General features: G+C 45.7%; 1 protein-coding gene across 1 annotated transcript in view; it reads left to right on the forward strand.

Moving 5' to 3' along the window:
- DNAAF8 (dynein axonemal assembly factor 8) overlaps window positions 1-16,486 on the forward strand; it is a 102,902-nt gene that overhangs the window by 67,802 nt on the left and 18,614 nt on the right. The window contains exons 22-26 of the mRNA XM_071444471.1: window positions 413-739; window positions 2,368-2,442; window positions 4,326-4,379; window positions 6,263-6,432; window positions 14,265-14,460. Of these exons, the coding sequence (XP_071300572.1) occupies window positions 413-739; window positions 2,368-2,442; window positions 4,326-4,379; window positions 6,263-6,432; window positions 14,265-14,460 (822 nt within the window). The remainder of the gene's footprint in view (window positions 1-412; window positions 740-2,367; window positions 2,443-4,325; window positions 4,380-6,262; window positions 6,433-14,264; window positions 14,461-16,486) is intronic.

Genomic DNA, 16,486 nt, shown 5'->3' on the forward strand with positions numbered 1-16,486 from the left:
AAGTGTTATGAGAGGTACTAAAGGATCCATAATTATGGATTATGCTGTGCCAAGCCACATTGTTATCAGTGTACTCTCAGTGATTCCCTTTCCACTCTCCTCCATTAGCTGTGCTCTCTAATCAAATCATGGCACTTGCTCCCTGTGGCTCCCTGTTGATTTCCCAGATAGCCCTTTTTTTGTGCTTCACTGTAATGGCATTTCTTAGAATTTGCATCTCGTGGGTTTTCCCAGTATATTCCTGGATTTGCATTACAGTCCATTCTGGATGAAACAGAAGTCAGAACAGCATTGGAACTTGTGCAGGGAAAAAAATCCATGTGAAATAAAATGTTTGTGTCCAAAAGAAAGCACAACTTGTATGAAACACAAGCTGCTGCCTGGTGCTATAACCATTTTTCTTGACTTGCAGCAGAGCCTGATTCAGGACTCGAGCTGCTGGGCCTGAAGTGGCTGCCCCACCTGACTTGGTGCCAGGCCAGGGAGGTGACCCCTTTTGAGGCTGGGGACACTCACTGGCAGAGCAGCCTGGGCACGCTGACGTGCAGCCCCGTCCTGGTGTGCGCGCTCCGCGGCATCGACGCCTTCCAGGCCCTGGGAGCTGCCCTGCAGGGATGGACACAGGGCAGGGACAGGCTCAGCACAGGGGACAGCCTCCCACAGGCACTCATGGCCTTGACCCCAGAGGTGACCTTCAGACAAGCCATCCTCTTCTTCACAGAGGCAGATTTAGTAACAGGTAAGGCATGATTTTAGTGTGTGTGTTCTCCTCAGCTGTAGGGGTTGTGGGAGCTGATTGAGCTTGGGCAAAGGAATTCAGTGCTGGGGGTTTTCTTAGGCACAGGAAAATGTAATAATGTGGGGGTAAATTCTGTGCTTGGCTGAATTAAGATGAGACAATGAACCCAGCAGGAGCCAGCTGAGGTCACCTGCAAGGTGGCTTTTTTAATTAATATGGCTGGTGCCCTTTCTGATGATCTTGAGGTAGTCCATAAGTACTAATTTAGATATCAGAGCAATTGGCAGGATCAGTAAATAATACCATGCATTTTAAACCCTTTCTGTAAGAGAACCTGAAGAACAGAGCCCAAGAGCTCTCACACCTAAATATGGGCCCCTAATTGTGGTGCCAGACTTGCAGCTTGATGCTTCAGCCTTGCCCTGTGCTCAAGGAGATTGAAGGTGTGACCAGTCTGTAAGAAAATGGATTTCTTGAGAATTTCTTTTTATCCTGGAGGAGAATGAAGAGAGGAATGGAGACCTTTGCTGTCAAAAGCTTCTCAGAGTTCAGTGATGTGTGCCAGCATCGATCTTTCAGCACAGTAAATTTGATAGTTTCCTCCTGTAGCAGGAAATGTATAGCCATGCCTCTTAAAACTAAATCACTGTGCAGACTGTGGGGTTATTGATACTGGATGGTTTAGAGCAGCAGAATACAAGCTCCCACTGTTTTCTTTTAATGTGAAATGTTCAGAGAAGAATTGGGGCTGCCTGACTCCTCTCACCCAGAGAGAAACAGTTCTGAGCCCTGACAGTTTCTGGCAGGGAGCTGGAACAAGATGGTCCCTTCCAACCCAAGCCATTGTGGGATTTTATGATTACTCAGAAGCAGAGAGAAATCAAAGATTGTGGTAACACCATGGATCAGCTGAAGGGGAGTGATGCAGTCCCATAAGTGCATTCGTGCTTTGAATTTACAGCCCTTCCTTTATCTTTCCTTGGGGAAGAAAAGTCCTTTGTCATCAACACAAACTTAGCCACTTGTGTCAAACCCACTGTGCCTGTGAGTGTGCAATAACAAATTTGCTTTGCTGAATACCATGAAGAAGGATTTGTCTGGGAAAAGATCCTGGGTTTAGGCTCACAGCAAGTTTGATTTGTCAGTGAACTATGGGGGTGTCCTCTGTGAGACTGGTGAGCAAGAAGAGGAACCTTCAGAAGAGAAGGCATCAGACATCCCAAAGTGGTGGCTAAAACTCTAAAGAGTTCATGCACTGCAGCCCTTAATTCAAGTTATCTTGAGATGGAAAGGCAGGATAAGAGGAAAGCAGAGCTGTGAGCTCAGTTTATTGAGGGAGGTTGTAATGGCAGTGCCAGCCTTTTGCACCAAAGCCACTGTGAGGAACAAAAGAGCACAGCTGAGGCCAAACTTCAGCATCCTGCACTGTCTCTTTTATAAGGTAATTCCATTTTTCCTTGTGTTTTTATTGTTGTGGGAGGAATGGAGAGACCTCTGTGCTCAAGAATGTTTTGTAGCAGGTTGAACATCTGCCCTGCTAAATAAAATTACTTTTGTCACCCTCCTGCCCCAGATATTGAAGGTTTCCCATCTTGAATCCATAAAAATTCCTGTCCTTCCTTCTCCAGATGCAGAACACCGCCCTGCTGGGAAATTCCTGCCACCACCTGGCAGGAGCCCCAGGACTGAAGGGAAGACCACAGGTAAGCACCAGCTGCCTCTTGAAAAAAAAACCAAGTTATTTTAGACTCTTAAATAGATTAAAGAAAACTGTGTGTCCTCTGTCAGAGCCTTTGAAATGGGATCAGTAAACATTTGGTTGGACATCCTCATGCCAGGCAGTTGGGGGGGAAAGGCCAGCTGGGTCCCCATGGTGCTGGGGGAAGGTGTGAGTATTGTCACATTTCCTCTCCACAGTCCTGAGAACCACCTGCTGAGGAATGGTGTGCAAGGTCAGCTGGAAAAGTAATTGATGTCAGCTCTTTAGCAGCCTTTTTCAGGTGTAGATCCCAGAAATGATGATTTTAATGATGATTTTCACGATGTTTTAGAGAGGTGAAATCAGAGCAGAAGGTGCATTTCCTATGTCTCTCATTTACATCCCAGTTCTGCCCAGGTCACCATGGGATTCACAGATGCTGAGAGTCCTCTCAGGTAACTCCAGCACTAAGGAAAAAAAGCTGGTGCTGGAAGGATGGGCTAAAAACTTATGAGACAAGGCAAGGACCTCAGGGCTGGTTTCACCTGTTATCTGTGCTCTTATTATTGCAACAAACATGTGGGAAGAGAAAGAGGGCTCATTAGGAAAAAAAAAAATCAACTCTTTGGCTAAATACCTTCCAGATACATAACTATGGAAAGTAGATAGACATGGATTTTGGACAGTAATACAAAAAAAAAAAGGTAATTCTGTTTTGACAAACAGATTTTAGTTTTTTCTAATCTACCTTGCATGTCACAGTGGCTAAATTTGCCAGTCACTGGAAAAGAAAGTATTTTATCAGTTTGATGCAGGACTCCCCTCACTGTGCCCTAGACCTTGATAACTTCTCAATTCTCATGTGCCTGAAGTGCCTTGATGGTGCTCATCTCCAGGTCTCTGCAGGTTTTACATTAGACTGAAGGGAACATTTCTCTGTTGGCTTTTGTCCTAAGTTCTGATTCCCCAGACTCCTTTCATCCTGTTCTGCTCTCCTGGAGAACCACTGGAGCAGCCACTCCTGGCTGCCTGGGGAAGTGCCAGGGAGGTTTTATCAGCAGCACTCAGGATCCACAGCCCCTCTTTGTTTCTGAGACAACATCAAACAAAACACCAGAAACAGGGCAGCATCTGACCTAAGTGTGGAATATTAAGAGCACAGATAGGTTTAAAAACACTGTTAACCACTCCCTGAAATCCCAGAAAAGGTAACCAAGATCCAACATGATTTAGTGTCACTGTCATATTTTCTGAAAAATCCCTTTGCCAGGATTTCTTCTCCTGGGAAGCTGAGAAGCCTCAGAGAAAAATGAAAACAATAATGATCTGATTGCTTTTCCTGTGTTTGCTGCTTTGGAATGTGGTTTGGACATTATTTACCAACTGGTCATTGTTTGATTGGTTTCATGTGAATTGTTTTAACTTAATGACCAATCACCATCAGCTGTGTCAGACTCTGAGGAGCCAGTCATGAGTTATTCATTGTCATTCTTGTTAAGCCTTCTGTGTGTATCCTTTCTCTTTCTTTAGTATAGTTTTAGTATAGCATTCTTTTATATAATATAATATCATAAAATAATTAATCAGCCTTCTGGGAACATAAAGCCAGATTCCTCATCTCTCACCTCGTCCTGGGGACCCCTGCAAACTCAGCAATTTAGGACCTGCAGCCCTGCTCAGCCTGTGCTCCTGGGATTACCAGAGAAGGGGGAAATGTGAGCCCTCCCAGGGTATCCCAGGACATCTGAAATCAATCCATCCATGTCCCAGTGTAACACCCTAAAACATCAGTGTGTTATATTGGCTGCTTTTTGTAGAGATGATAGCACAATTCTCAGATTGTCTCAGAGCACACCAAACTCACTCACATCTGCTTCTCTCCTGTAGTGGGTGAGAGCTGGAGGTGCCGAGCAGAATCCCTGTTTTCCTTCCTTCAAGCAGGTGAGAGAAGAGCAAATGGGAAAATGTCCTTTGACAAGGACTTGGTGGAACTAAATCATCTGAATGTACCAACCCAAAATAAGCAAAAAAAGGATGATACCAACATTTTCCTTAGGCTGGAATCCAGTCTGATGTACTCTGAGCATGCCAGGAAATGTGGTACCTGCTTGAGTTCCCACTTATTTGAAGTCACACCTATCTGAACTATTATCTATAAATAGCATATAAACTAAACTCTATTTTCACAGTTAGGCTATGAAATCAAAACCTGTGTAATAATTTTTTGGGGTAGGCAAAAAGGAAAGGATTGTGAGGAATGGATCTAAAAATATTACAAAGTAGAGAAATGTAATAAAGACCAGGAAATGCTCTGAGCAGCCAGAACTGGAAATCAGGCAGGTTTGAATGTTGCCAAACAGGTCCCTCTGCTAATTCATGATCAGCAGAGATTGTTCCATTGGTAATTAGTGGTATTTTCTCTTGTTCTTGTTACTTGTAATTGCTGAGGAGAGAAAGCCAGCTCTGGGTGACAAGGTGTCTGACCAAACCAAGCTGGCAATCCTCCTGAAGTGTCTAAAATCCCTAAATATGCAGCAGGTAGTGAGTCACACAGCAGAATAATGAGAATATCTGCCCAAAAACGTAGCAGATGGTGAGGAAAACATCTGGAGGCCACTGAGTGCTTACATAACACACAGGGGTGAGGTTGCTGAGGTGGAGCCCAGCAGCTCCCTGCACTTCCAGGCTGTTGCTATGGAACCTTTCTGTTCAGGAATGATGTGAGGAAAACAGCACATCTGTAACAGGAGGGCTCCCTGCAGCACAAGGGTTAAGTTTCCATATCAAGTGGGGAGGAAATCATCTTGGTTTTTATTTTTGATCCTGTGTTTCTGTGCCATGCCCTGCTTGTCACCTGGAAATAACAGCATTGAGTTGGAGGGAGCCTTGTGGATGCTTTGCTGCATTGACATCTGTGTGATTAGTACTGGGGTGTACAGAAACAGAAAATGACATGTTTTGTACCCAAACAGATCAGCTTGGATCAGTCTCAGCAGCCTGTAGGATGTTCCCCTGTGCTCCTGCTGATTGATGTGGTTCAGCACCAGCAGTTCCTGGGCCTCACAGACTGGTTCTGACACTGCACTTGCCAATAAATCTCCAGAAGATGTTATAAGGATAAAATATTAACTATACTCTTGGTAGCAAGTACTTTAGCAAGACTAAAAATTTGAAAATGCTGTCATTTAAAAACTGGATTTATGTATTTTCTGCCTTTAAATCCATTTTCATCAGACAGCAAAGCTTCCTTGGTCTGGTTTGTTTTCTGCTCCTCATAGTGCTGCACCTTCCTGGCAGCTCTGCTGGGAGAGCTGTGTCAGAAGCAGAAAGTTTTTTCTGGAATGTCAATTTTGGTAAAGACAATTCAATTAATTATTGGTTTATGACATTAATTGGGACCTGTCAGGGTTGTCAGTGCCTCTCTGAAACAGAGCTCTAAAATACACAGAACACCAGAGTAAGAATGTAAGAGCTGCTCAAGGATCTCATCACATAATCACCATGGTTCACATGAAAAATGCAAAAGGGAATATTTTATCTCTCTTAAAACATTAATCTGTAATATAAAGGTTTGAGTCTTACCGACAGAGCTGCCACAAGAACTTGTAGGACCTGGAGCAGATTTCCTTGATGGAGAAACCTCCAAGCTTGGTCTGTTTCAGATACATTTTTCATCTGAAAACCCAACAAAGCGAACCCAAATCAATAAATGATCCTCTATGCCCAGGCTTTTTATGGACTCGTTCTTTTGGTATTTTTGTGAACTTCCTGCTGGATTTCCCCATGCCCAGGGCAGTAAACAAACCCCTCTGTGTTTGTTGCAGGGGCACAGCTTCTCTGCACGGTGCTGCTGATCAAACCTGGGGTGTGGAGCCAGGGGCTGCCCAGGATCCTCCGGGATCTGCACCTGGAGAAATTCTGCGTGGTTGGGATGAAGCACCTGGAGCTGGGAGCGGCTGCTGCTGCCTCTCTGCTGCCCTGTGAGCTGCAGCAGGTCAGTGGAGGGAGGCAAGGGATGAGCTGGGGATAATCCATTCCTGAAAAGCCCAGCAGCTCCCACCTGGGATTTCAGAGCTGTGTGCAATGTTATGAGAAGCTTGACTAGGCCAATATTCAAGCAGCAATCAATTTATTAATTGATTTATTAATATGGTAAAGTATGAGCAATACAGCACTGGGTACAGTGGGGGAAGTTTTCCCTCCAACTGCACACCCATAGTTGAGGCTTACAGGTATTTATAGGGGTACTCATCAGCTTTCTCAGCAGTTTCTATTCCAATTTTTACTCATCAGCAGTTTCTATTCCCAATTTTTACGTCACAATTCTCTACACTATTGTGGTTTAGTTTTTCTCAGGATGTATCCCAAAAGGAGCATCCCCAGATGGTGGTGGTCCAGTTTCCAAAAGAAGGAAGGAGTATCCCATCTGGTGAGGTCCAGATTCCAGATGTGGGTCCACCTTTTAATTACAAGGACCTGTAAATCTCATAACAGTGATGTCCAGCTTCCCTTGGTCAAAACTATTAATCCTTGAGTTGATGTTCATCTTCCCTTCTCAAGCTGCTTTTCTCTGTTTTGTTAAGGCTTGAGAAAAGCATGTTTCCTTTTTATATATTCTACAGCTATAGTTTCAAAGATCCTTACTACAAGCAATATTCTAAAATTATACTTCAAAAGGTTATTATTGCAAAACTCTTTAAGGCTTAACTACAAGAAGAAAGTTCCTGTCACAAAGCAACATCTTTAATTCAAATGCTCCTAAATCAATTTAAGACTTATAAAGGTTAATTGTGAACAAAAGATAGGTTCAAAGGCCTTCTTCCATGCTTTACTTTCCTCAGTTATTATTAGAATTCATCTTTATAACTGTCCCATGGTCCGTTTCCACACATATTACAATCACAAATACACACATTGTCTGCATGTACCTGAGATCAAACACAGCTTTGTATTTCACATGAAACTATCAGATCTGCACCACATCAGCACAGAGAGAGCTGAGGGCTGCTTTTATCACAGGCCATAAAGACAGCCCTGGTTTCTCCCAAACGAAACTTTGGGGAGGATGTGGGCAGTACAGACCTCTCAGGAGTCTGTTCAGCTCTGCCAAACAGGTGTGCTCTGATGTAAGAGCCTCAATGAGAGATGCAGGACTCCAGGCAGCTCTCCAAAATGCAGTTTATTGTATCCAAGATGTTACAGCAGTGCAGGGTCGTGGGTGATAGAGCTGTGCCCACAGCTGTCAGCTCCAGCTCCAGGCAGGCCTGGAGACTCTTTAGTTTTGGTTACAATGCATTATAGACTTTTCTTTTGGTTACAATGCATTATTTACTTTTCTTTGCTGAGCATCTTAGTACAGTAGAACCAATCTATACCTTAACTTTTATCTATAGCCTATCATAACTACTATAATTACCATATTTACTGTTTTCCAATCACTAAAAGTTAGTATATTACAGTTTAAGCTAGAAGTTGTTTTTCAGTTTTCTTGCAGTGGAAAATCCTGAGACCTTTTTTCTACTTGCAACTTTGCTGCCTTGTTTGCCTGTGCTCTCTTTCTGCTTGGTAAAAACATCTTCTTGTTTGGGGTGGGTTTATCCTTTGCTCTAAGCCATAAAAACCCCTTCTAACTAACACACCCTTTGCCTCCTTGGTTATCCAGTGAGACTGGCTCAGGAATTTTTTTCTTCTAGATCAAAACTTGCTTCCATCTCTATTCCTTCTTCAGATTTTACATTCAAAAATCTTTCTGCCAAGCATACACATATCTGTGAGACTTTCTTGTCAACCTTTCATCCTTCCCAACACTCTGTTCCTTGCCCCAGGTCATTCCAGGTAGGGCACATCCAGGGAGCACGTGTGCCTGGCTTTATTCCATGTGGTTAAAGTTGGGACAGCCTCCTGCCTGCCAGGGAATGCACATCTCTGGGGTGCTGTTACCTGAGATTGCATTGCAGACACAGCTGAACCCTGGGAGCCAGGCTGTAAAAATCCCCTGCAAGGAGAGGAAATTGTCCTTGCTCATGTCTAATAGGCAATAAAGAGGGTTCTTAAATCTTAAGGCATTGTGGGGTTGATTAGCTAAAAATAGATGTTTGTTTCTGCTCTTTCATGGCATTAGAAACCTTTTCTTTCCTCAACCTGATGTACCCTGAATGTAAGGATACTGTGACAGCCAGGGAGCTGAACTCTGGGCATTTGAGAGGAGTTGGATTATTATTTTTTTACTTCCCTTAGGGAAAAACAATCTGTGTTATTTGATTGCTTTCCTGAAGACCTTTAACCACTTGACTTTATAAAAAACAAACATTTATAATTGATATTGCACTTGGGTTAAGTTTGGAAAGTTTATAACATTGTCTCATAGAAATTCTTGGTAGAGACTTCCAGAAGAAAACAGGCACATGCACAAGGCAGTGCTCTGGAACAATTAATATCTTCTGCATGGTAGCAGTGAGCACAGGCATCTGAGTTTGAAATATTCACACTGGCAAGAGAGATATAATGGCCATGAGGGTTGATGGGCATGTGCTTCCCAATGTTATTTAATCACAGAGCTAAAGACAAAATGCCTTTTTGATCATCTGAAACAGAAAACATCTTAAAAACCTCAAATATCCTCAGGAAGCAATGCAGATGCCTGAGGGGTAAATGGGAGGAGAGGTTGTTTCCTGAAAATTTCCTTGTTTTTGGAGTTCTCCAACACACCAGAGCAGCTGTTGAGCATTGATTCAGTTGCCTTGAAAAGCTGGTGACTAATGAGGATAAAAATTACAGACTGTTCATGAGGAAAAAAGCAGGGTTTGAAAGTGAGGAAGCAGAGAGAGAACAGTCTGCCTTTGCTGAAGGGGAGCAGACAGTGGGAAATGCTTTCTGCTGTGCAGGGGCCCTGCTCCTTTTCAGAGCAGCAGGAATGGCTCACACTGGGGAGGGCTGGCAAAGGCTGAGCTCCCCAGATAAGTAGGGAGATTTGGAAAAAGCCTGAGCAGGCTCCAGGGACTGGGTTATTTGCAAAATCCAGTGGGTAAGTGGCTCAATGGCAGCCATGGGGGCAGGGCTGTTTGTTCCAGCTAAATTCCATGGACAGCTTTTGGATGGGAGGAATGTTTATGATGGATTTTCTCCTCAGCCCATGGCACAAAGGGGTGCAATGGTGGGCTTCAAATGAGGCTCCTAAAATGGGGGCAAATTGCTGACATTTAGCAGGTCACAGATTCCCAGTTGGGATAATCCTGGGTTTGGATTGTGACCTCTGGAGATCACCCAGCCCCACCCCCTGCCAGGGCAGGATCCCTATAGCCACAGGGATATATCCAGTGGTTTGGGATGTCTCCAGAGGGGGACACTCCAAGCTCTCCCTGGGTGACTGTTCCACAGCTCAGCCACCCTCCATGGAAGGAAGTTCTTCCTCAGGTAGAGGTGGAATTTCTTGTGTTTTAATTTCTGGCCATTACTGCTCATCCTGTCACTGGGCACTGCTGGAGAGAGCCTGGCACTACCCCCTGACACCCTTGCAGATATTTATTTGGACTGATGAGATGATGAAATATCCTGCTGAAGAAGATGGAGCCAGGGTGTCTGTCCCTGCTAGAAGTTCTGTCCAGGGCTTCTTTTCACTTCACCTGGAGCGTGCTCCAAAATCCATCTCTAGAGAACCCCCAAGCACTCCCAAGTGCTGGTTTGTTGTGTTTTGAGAGCAAATCTGGGTTTATTCACTGCAAGCAAGACAACCTCACATCTCCTTTTCCTTTCTAATGTATTATTTACATACACTTGACAAATAACCTTGGCAGCAGCAGCTCAGCTCCGTGATTGCTTCTCCAACTGAAATAGTCCCCCTGAGCTCAGAGAGGCATGTGGCCTTTGGAGCATGAGAAAAAACACCTGCTCTGCTCTTTGCTGAGGTTATCAAGTCACAGGAGCCACAACAAGATGTTTTATCTGCACTTTAGTAATGATTACAGAAAGTAAAGGTCATGTAAACAGAGCTGACATTGTCTCCCCAGCTCCCAGCCTGACCTGCTGGTGCTCAGCCAGCAAGGAGAGCCTGTTCCCATGGGTTCTGCTGGATCTCCCTCCCTTCAGGGCTCATCCAGCAGACCCCAGCCTCTGCAGATTGGCAGCTTGGGCTTTCTTTTTCCACTGGGGCCTGATCTTGCTGCGGGGGATTGTTGATGTTGTATTGAGGACAGGTGAATAAAGCAATATACAGACTCCAAGTCTCAGAAGGCAAATGCCCAGTTTATTATACACCACATTATTTTTATAGACAGGATACAGCTGGACTTGATTGGTCCTCATCAACACCTCTCACACCATTGGCTAATTAGCAACAGCACCTTTTTTGTAAACATCTTACAAGAAACAACCTGTTCAAAACACCAGCTGTGAAGATTAAGGATTATTTTAATTCTTTCTCTGAGCTTTCTCAAGCTCCCCCAGGACAAGGCTTGGGAAAGTTTATCTGACTTTCTCTCACTGGCCAGACTTGAGCAGCCACAGGGGATTCCCTGCAGCAGCAGGGACTGGGCTCAGGAACTCCAGGGTTCCCTCCAGCCCCATCCTGCGCTTCCAGAGCAGGGCTCAGGAACTCCAGGGTTCCCTCCAGCCCCATCCTGCGCTTCCAGAGCAGGATTCAGGAACTCCAGGGTTCCCTCCAGCCCCACCCTGTGCTTCCAGAGCAGGATTCAGGAGCTCCAGGATTCCCTCCAGCCCCATCCTGTGCTTCCAGCAGTAAATGCAGCCAGGTAATTCTTCTGCTCTTTGATCCCCTCAGTCCTCCCGGGCCAGGGCACAGCTGGAACTTCCTCCTCTCAAGGAAACTGCTCCCTGAGTTGCAGGCAGCTGCACAGGGATGTGCAGCAGGATGGGGATGGAGGGACTGAAGGCAGCAGGAGGCTGGCAGTCTGCAGTGGTGTGAAGAGTGAGAGGAGCTGCCAGAAGCTCCCTGGCACCATCAGTGACCATTAGAAACAACATCATCTTCAACCACAAGCCTGTGGATTTCCTGGGGAGCAACCAAAAGACAAAAGAGTTTTGTTATTTAGATCTAAAATTACTGGTTAGAAGCTCTGGAACAAAATACTTTCATTTATTCTGGTCTGTTTGACAGAAACTGAATGTTTTCTTTGCAGCTGTTTCCAACCTGGATGAATATTGATATGTTTTATCAGTCCTTTTGAAAGTTGTCATGAAAAATATCACTGGTTTTTCATTGCCCAAAGAGAAAACCCATAGAAAAGTGGATTAAATCCATTTTTTTTAACTAACAAAAATTTTCAAGCAGGAAGGGATTATTTTGTATTATACAGAACTGAATGAATGTCACCATTTCTCAGTGCACTGTGACAAGCTGAAATTCTTCATCCTCATACAAGCAGAGCTGCTGTCACCAGAGAGCCCCTGAGTGACAGCTGTGACCCTGTGCCCAGGGGGCAGAGCACTGACAAACACCACACCCAACCCTAAATACCTCACCCATTTAAGCACAGAGGGATTTTCTCATTAAATATTTTGCAAAGAGGAGGGAATATCAGGCTTGAGCCCGTGGTTGTCAATTCATAACCTACTTCTCAGAGATGCAATTTAGGAGCAGGGAGTGAGAGAAGATTTGGGTCAAAGGCACTGAATGGTTTCACGTGATAGAAAAGTAGAGAGGCCTTGAAGTGTTTTATCTCCATATTTTTAAATGAAGTGATAGGATTTGCTTTTGGAAATGTTTTATCTAGAGAATTGCTATCCTCTGCTGCTTTTAGAAGATTAAAAAATAGAGGAATTAAAACCTCTGTGAATGACGTGATTCAGCTGAATCAAATGCTGGTTTCCCTCCCCTCTTGTTTTTATTTCCTCAAAAACTGGGGAAAAAAAAAATAAACATCCATGGGTTGATTCTGGCAGGGAGCTGGAAATGCCCTTGTTTTCCAAACTGGAGAGAACATCCAGCCCTGGCTGCTGCTCTGTGGGGTGCAGGGAGGCACAGCTGGATGTTCCTGCCACCTTGTTCAGATGGAGGGGCAGGAGAGGCAGAACTGGATGTTCCTGCCACATTATTCAGCTGGAAGGGCAGGAAGAGGCAGAACTGGATGTTCCTGCCACATTATTCAGCTGGAAGGGCAGGAAGAGGCAGAACTGGATGCTCCTGCCCTGTTATTCAGATGGAAGGGCAGGAAGAGGCAGAGCTGCAGCTGCTGTGGGCACCCTGACCTTGTGTCCAGCCCAGACATCTGCAGCAGGCCTGGCTTCCCAAGGTTTTCCTTGATTAAAGCAGTCATCAAGGCCAGAGAGCTCTGCCACCCACCTGCCCCAGCCCTGCTGCCTGTCCCAGGGTCCCAGAGCTGTCAGTCTGTCTGTCCCCAGCCCTCAGAGCAGCCTCTCCTCACCAGTGCAGTGGTTGGTTCTGACATTTCCTTTCATCCTTCCCCAGTGCACAAATCCCAGGGTGCTGTGACCCCCACAGCTCTGCCTAGGGTGGGCATGGGCTGAACTGACTGTGCCTGGGAAAGAGGCAAAGGTGGAGGAATCTGCTGTGCAGCAAAGGGCATCAGACAAGGCCAGGAGAACAAACTGATTTCTTGCAGCCCCTGGTCTGACCCTCCTGCTTTTAAATTCTGCAGATCCTGATCCCAACTGGTGCCTGGAGTTCACTCTTCAGGAGAAGCAGGGGGTGTGTGGGGTTCCTGCCATTTGTGAATTCAAAAAGCAAAGCTCTGGTGTTTGTGATTCATCCCTTTACATCAGCTGAAGTATTAAAACGTGGCTCCTCATCCCAGGGTATTTATGACCCTGGTTCTTGTTTGTGCCTGTGCTTCCTCCTGATCCAGATGTCCCCCTGAAGGAACAGCCCTCCTGTGACCTGCTGGATGTCACAGGAAGAGCTGCTGGTTAGTTAAACAAATGTTCTTAGTGACAATAATGCAGGTCCCAAATACACTGGCAACTCTGACTGACCAAGGAAATCAGAATTAGCACAAGGCACTGCCAATGGAACAACATTTTTCTGTTCACCTCTGGTCAAGAAATGTAAATTGAGCCTGGAACAGTCAGAGAAATGACATGAGGATGGCTGGGGAAATGGAGAATCCTCTCAAGAGTTAAACCAGACCTTGGCTCATTTGACCCAAAGCTGAGAAACAAATCTGATTTCTGAGAAACACTTCGGGGTAGGAAAGGTCAGAGGTGTAAAAGAGCTACTTAAAATAAAGTCCAGTTAATGGCACAGGAACAAATGGGCACAAAGTGGGCACAAAATTGGCACTGCTTGGTGCCTGAACTCTACATTTTGGAATCTTTAGTACACCAGCAGTGTGACAGCATTCACAGGGGTCTGAGGATGAGGGAAGAGATGAGGATCTCACTCCACGTTTCAGAAGGCTGATTTATTATTTTCTTATACATATTATATTAAAACTATGCTAAAAGAATAGAAGAAAGGAGTTCATCAAAAGGCTGGCTAAGAATAGAAGAAGAATGATAACAAAGGCTTGTGGCTCGGACAGAGAGCCTGAGCCAGCTGACTGTGATTGGCCATTAATTAGAAACAACCACATGAGCCCAATCCCAGATGCACCTGTTGCATTCCACAGCAGCAGATAACCATTGGTTACATTTTGTTCCTGAGGCCTCTCAGCTTCTCAGGAGGAAAAATGCTAAGGAAAGGATTTTCTCTAAAACATGTCTGTGACACCAGCAGTGTATTAAAGAGGAGAGAAAACAGGGAGCAACAGCAGATTTACTTACTCACAACTTTCCCTCCCAGCCAAAGGAAAGCTGGGATGTTCCCAGTGCTCAGCAGCTCCTCATGACCTGTTCATGTCTGATTTCTCTCAGGATCCAGCTGCTGTAGAAGCTCACTGTGCCTACCTGACCTCGGGCACTGCCCTCGTGCTGTGCCTGCAGAGGCCCAATGCTGTGAAGAAGCTGATGGATCTCCTGGGACCAGAGGATCCTCAGCTGGCCCAGGCACTGGATCCACGCCTCTGGAGGGCTCAGTACGGCACCAGCACAGTCCAGAATGGATTTTATGGTAGGTTTTTGTGAAAGAAAACTCCAAAGGCTCAGATACACAACTAGACAATGTGTTATGTTATGTTTGTTCCCTCCTGTCACTAGATCTGTCACTACAGATCCAGCCTTGGCAGGCACTGCAGGACATTATTCCCCAGGAAACTTCCCCTGTGTTCTTGGTGGCTGAGCTGAGTGTGTCTCAAGCAACAATTCTCCCAGAAGATAAATTCCAAAAGGCTTCCTCCCAGAGCAGCCCCAGCTCTGGCTTTATCAGAACAGATTTCCTTTGATCTCTTCCTTGCTTGGTCATTTTGTACTTTTAGCTTGGTTATTTTGGAATTATTCCCAAGAACCCATCTGTCTTCCCTGCCTGTGTGTCCCTTCCTGATGTCTCCATTACCCATTGGCCAGCTCCAAGATTTCCCAAAGACTCCAGCACATCCTGTAACCTCTCACAGTGCTGAGGGCTGGCAGGACAGAGTTGACCCAAACCTGCTGAGGCAAGCAGGGAAACTCAGCTGCTTCCCCTCTGGAAAGGCTCTTTGCAGCTGGCACAGGGGCAGAGGCACAGGGCAAGGCAGCACCCTTGGAATTAATATCCCTGGAAAGAGCAGCCTCTGGAGAGCCCAACATCATTGCCACAAGGAGGGAAGGATGTCATTCCAAAATTCACATTTGGAATTAAGGGTTGGTAGCTCCCTGCCTGTGTTTCTCCTCAGTGTTGCACTGATTTTGCTCTAATACTTAAAGGAATATAAAAAAATAAAGCAATAATTTCTGTAAACTCAGGTGAGCTGGCAGGCACTGTGTGCCCAGAGTCCCAGAGGAACTTTCCTGACAAGATCCATTGGATTTTTTGGCATTTCCCATTGTGCCTGGGCTGTGAAGTCACTCCCTATTTCCATCCATGTCAGGTGGGCTGCTGAGAACTGGCAGGGAGGGAAGGAGCCACAGCTTGGGAGAGAGAACCAAGCCCTTGCTGCAGAACCTGAGGACTTGGGGTCTCAGGAGAGATCCCACAGGATTTGTGGGAGTGACTGAAGGGCAGGATCTACATGTACCAAAAAGGAAAAAAAAAAAAAAAAAAAAACCACCAAAAAACAAACAAAAAGAACCAATCAGGGCTCTCCAGCCAATACTTTTCCATTGTCAGATCCTGCTTCTCTTGCTCTTGAGATGAATGAATGGATTGTGTATCCAGATTGCTCTGAAACTCCTCAGGCATGGCTAAGAATGGGTAATAAACATCCCAAATTTCAGATGTTTGCTACAGCTGGAGCATCCCCAGCAAAACTCAGTGAAAATGAGCAAGGGGAGCTGAGTCTCATCCCATTTCTGTTGGGAGTTACAGGGAGCTCCCTGTGGGAGAGGAGAGATCCTTGGATGTTCTGACCCCCTTCAGGCCCCTGGGCTGGGACCTGAGGTTGCTCTGAGCTGTGCCCAGAGCTGGCCCTGCCCTCTGTGCCCTGGCAGGACCCAGCTGCAGGGCTGGCCCACAGAGCCCCCCTGCACTCATTGCAGGAACAGGGATGCAGCTGGAGCTAACTCTGATGGATCTGCCCAGCTGCTCTGCCCTGGAGCCACCTATCCATGAGCAAAGGAGTGTTCCCAACCCCCTGCACCTCCCAGAGCTTTTCCTCCATCACAGTTAAGCTGGAAGAGCCTTCAGTGAGTAACTGGGGGACTGTGCAAGCCCGTCCTCCTTTCCTAGCAGGGAATACCAGGCTTTCCTGGTTTTGCTCCAGCTGAGGAAGAACTTCAATTAATGGCTGAAGCAGAGCAAATTCCTACTATTTCCTCCCAAAGTGACAAAGGAAATGCAATTAGATGAAGATGGGGTTCCAGGGAGACTGGTGAACCAAGAAATGCAGCTTTAATCCTGTAGGGCTGAGCTGCAGAGGTGAACCTGGACCCTCCCATCTCCTCTGGGCTGGGGAAGTCATTGGACTGTGCTTTTTGTGCTTTTTCCTGCATCCAAAGAGCTCTTACATGTGCACCCTACACTGTCTTGTACCTTGAGCAAAGTGAGAGTAAAAGGCTCATTT

The sequence above is a fragment of the Agelaius tricolor genome, unplaced genomic scaffold (assembly GCF_023055355.1).
Source record: "Agelaius tricolor isolate 1412-34295 unplaced genomic scaffold, bAgeTri1.0.p SCAF_19, whole genome shotgun sequence".
Classification (NCBI taxonomy): domain Eukaryota; kingdom Metazoa; phylum Chordata; class Aves; order Passeriformes; family Icteridae; genus Agelaius; species Agelaius tricolor.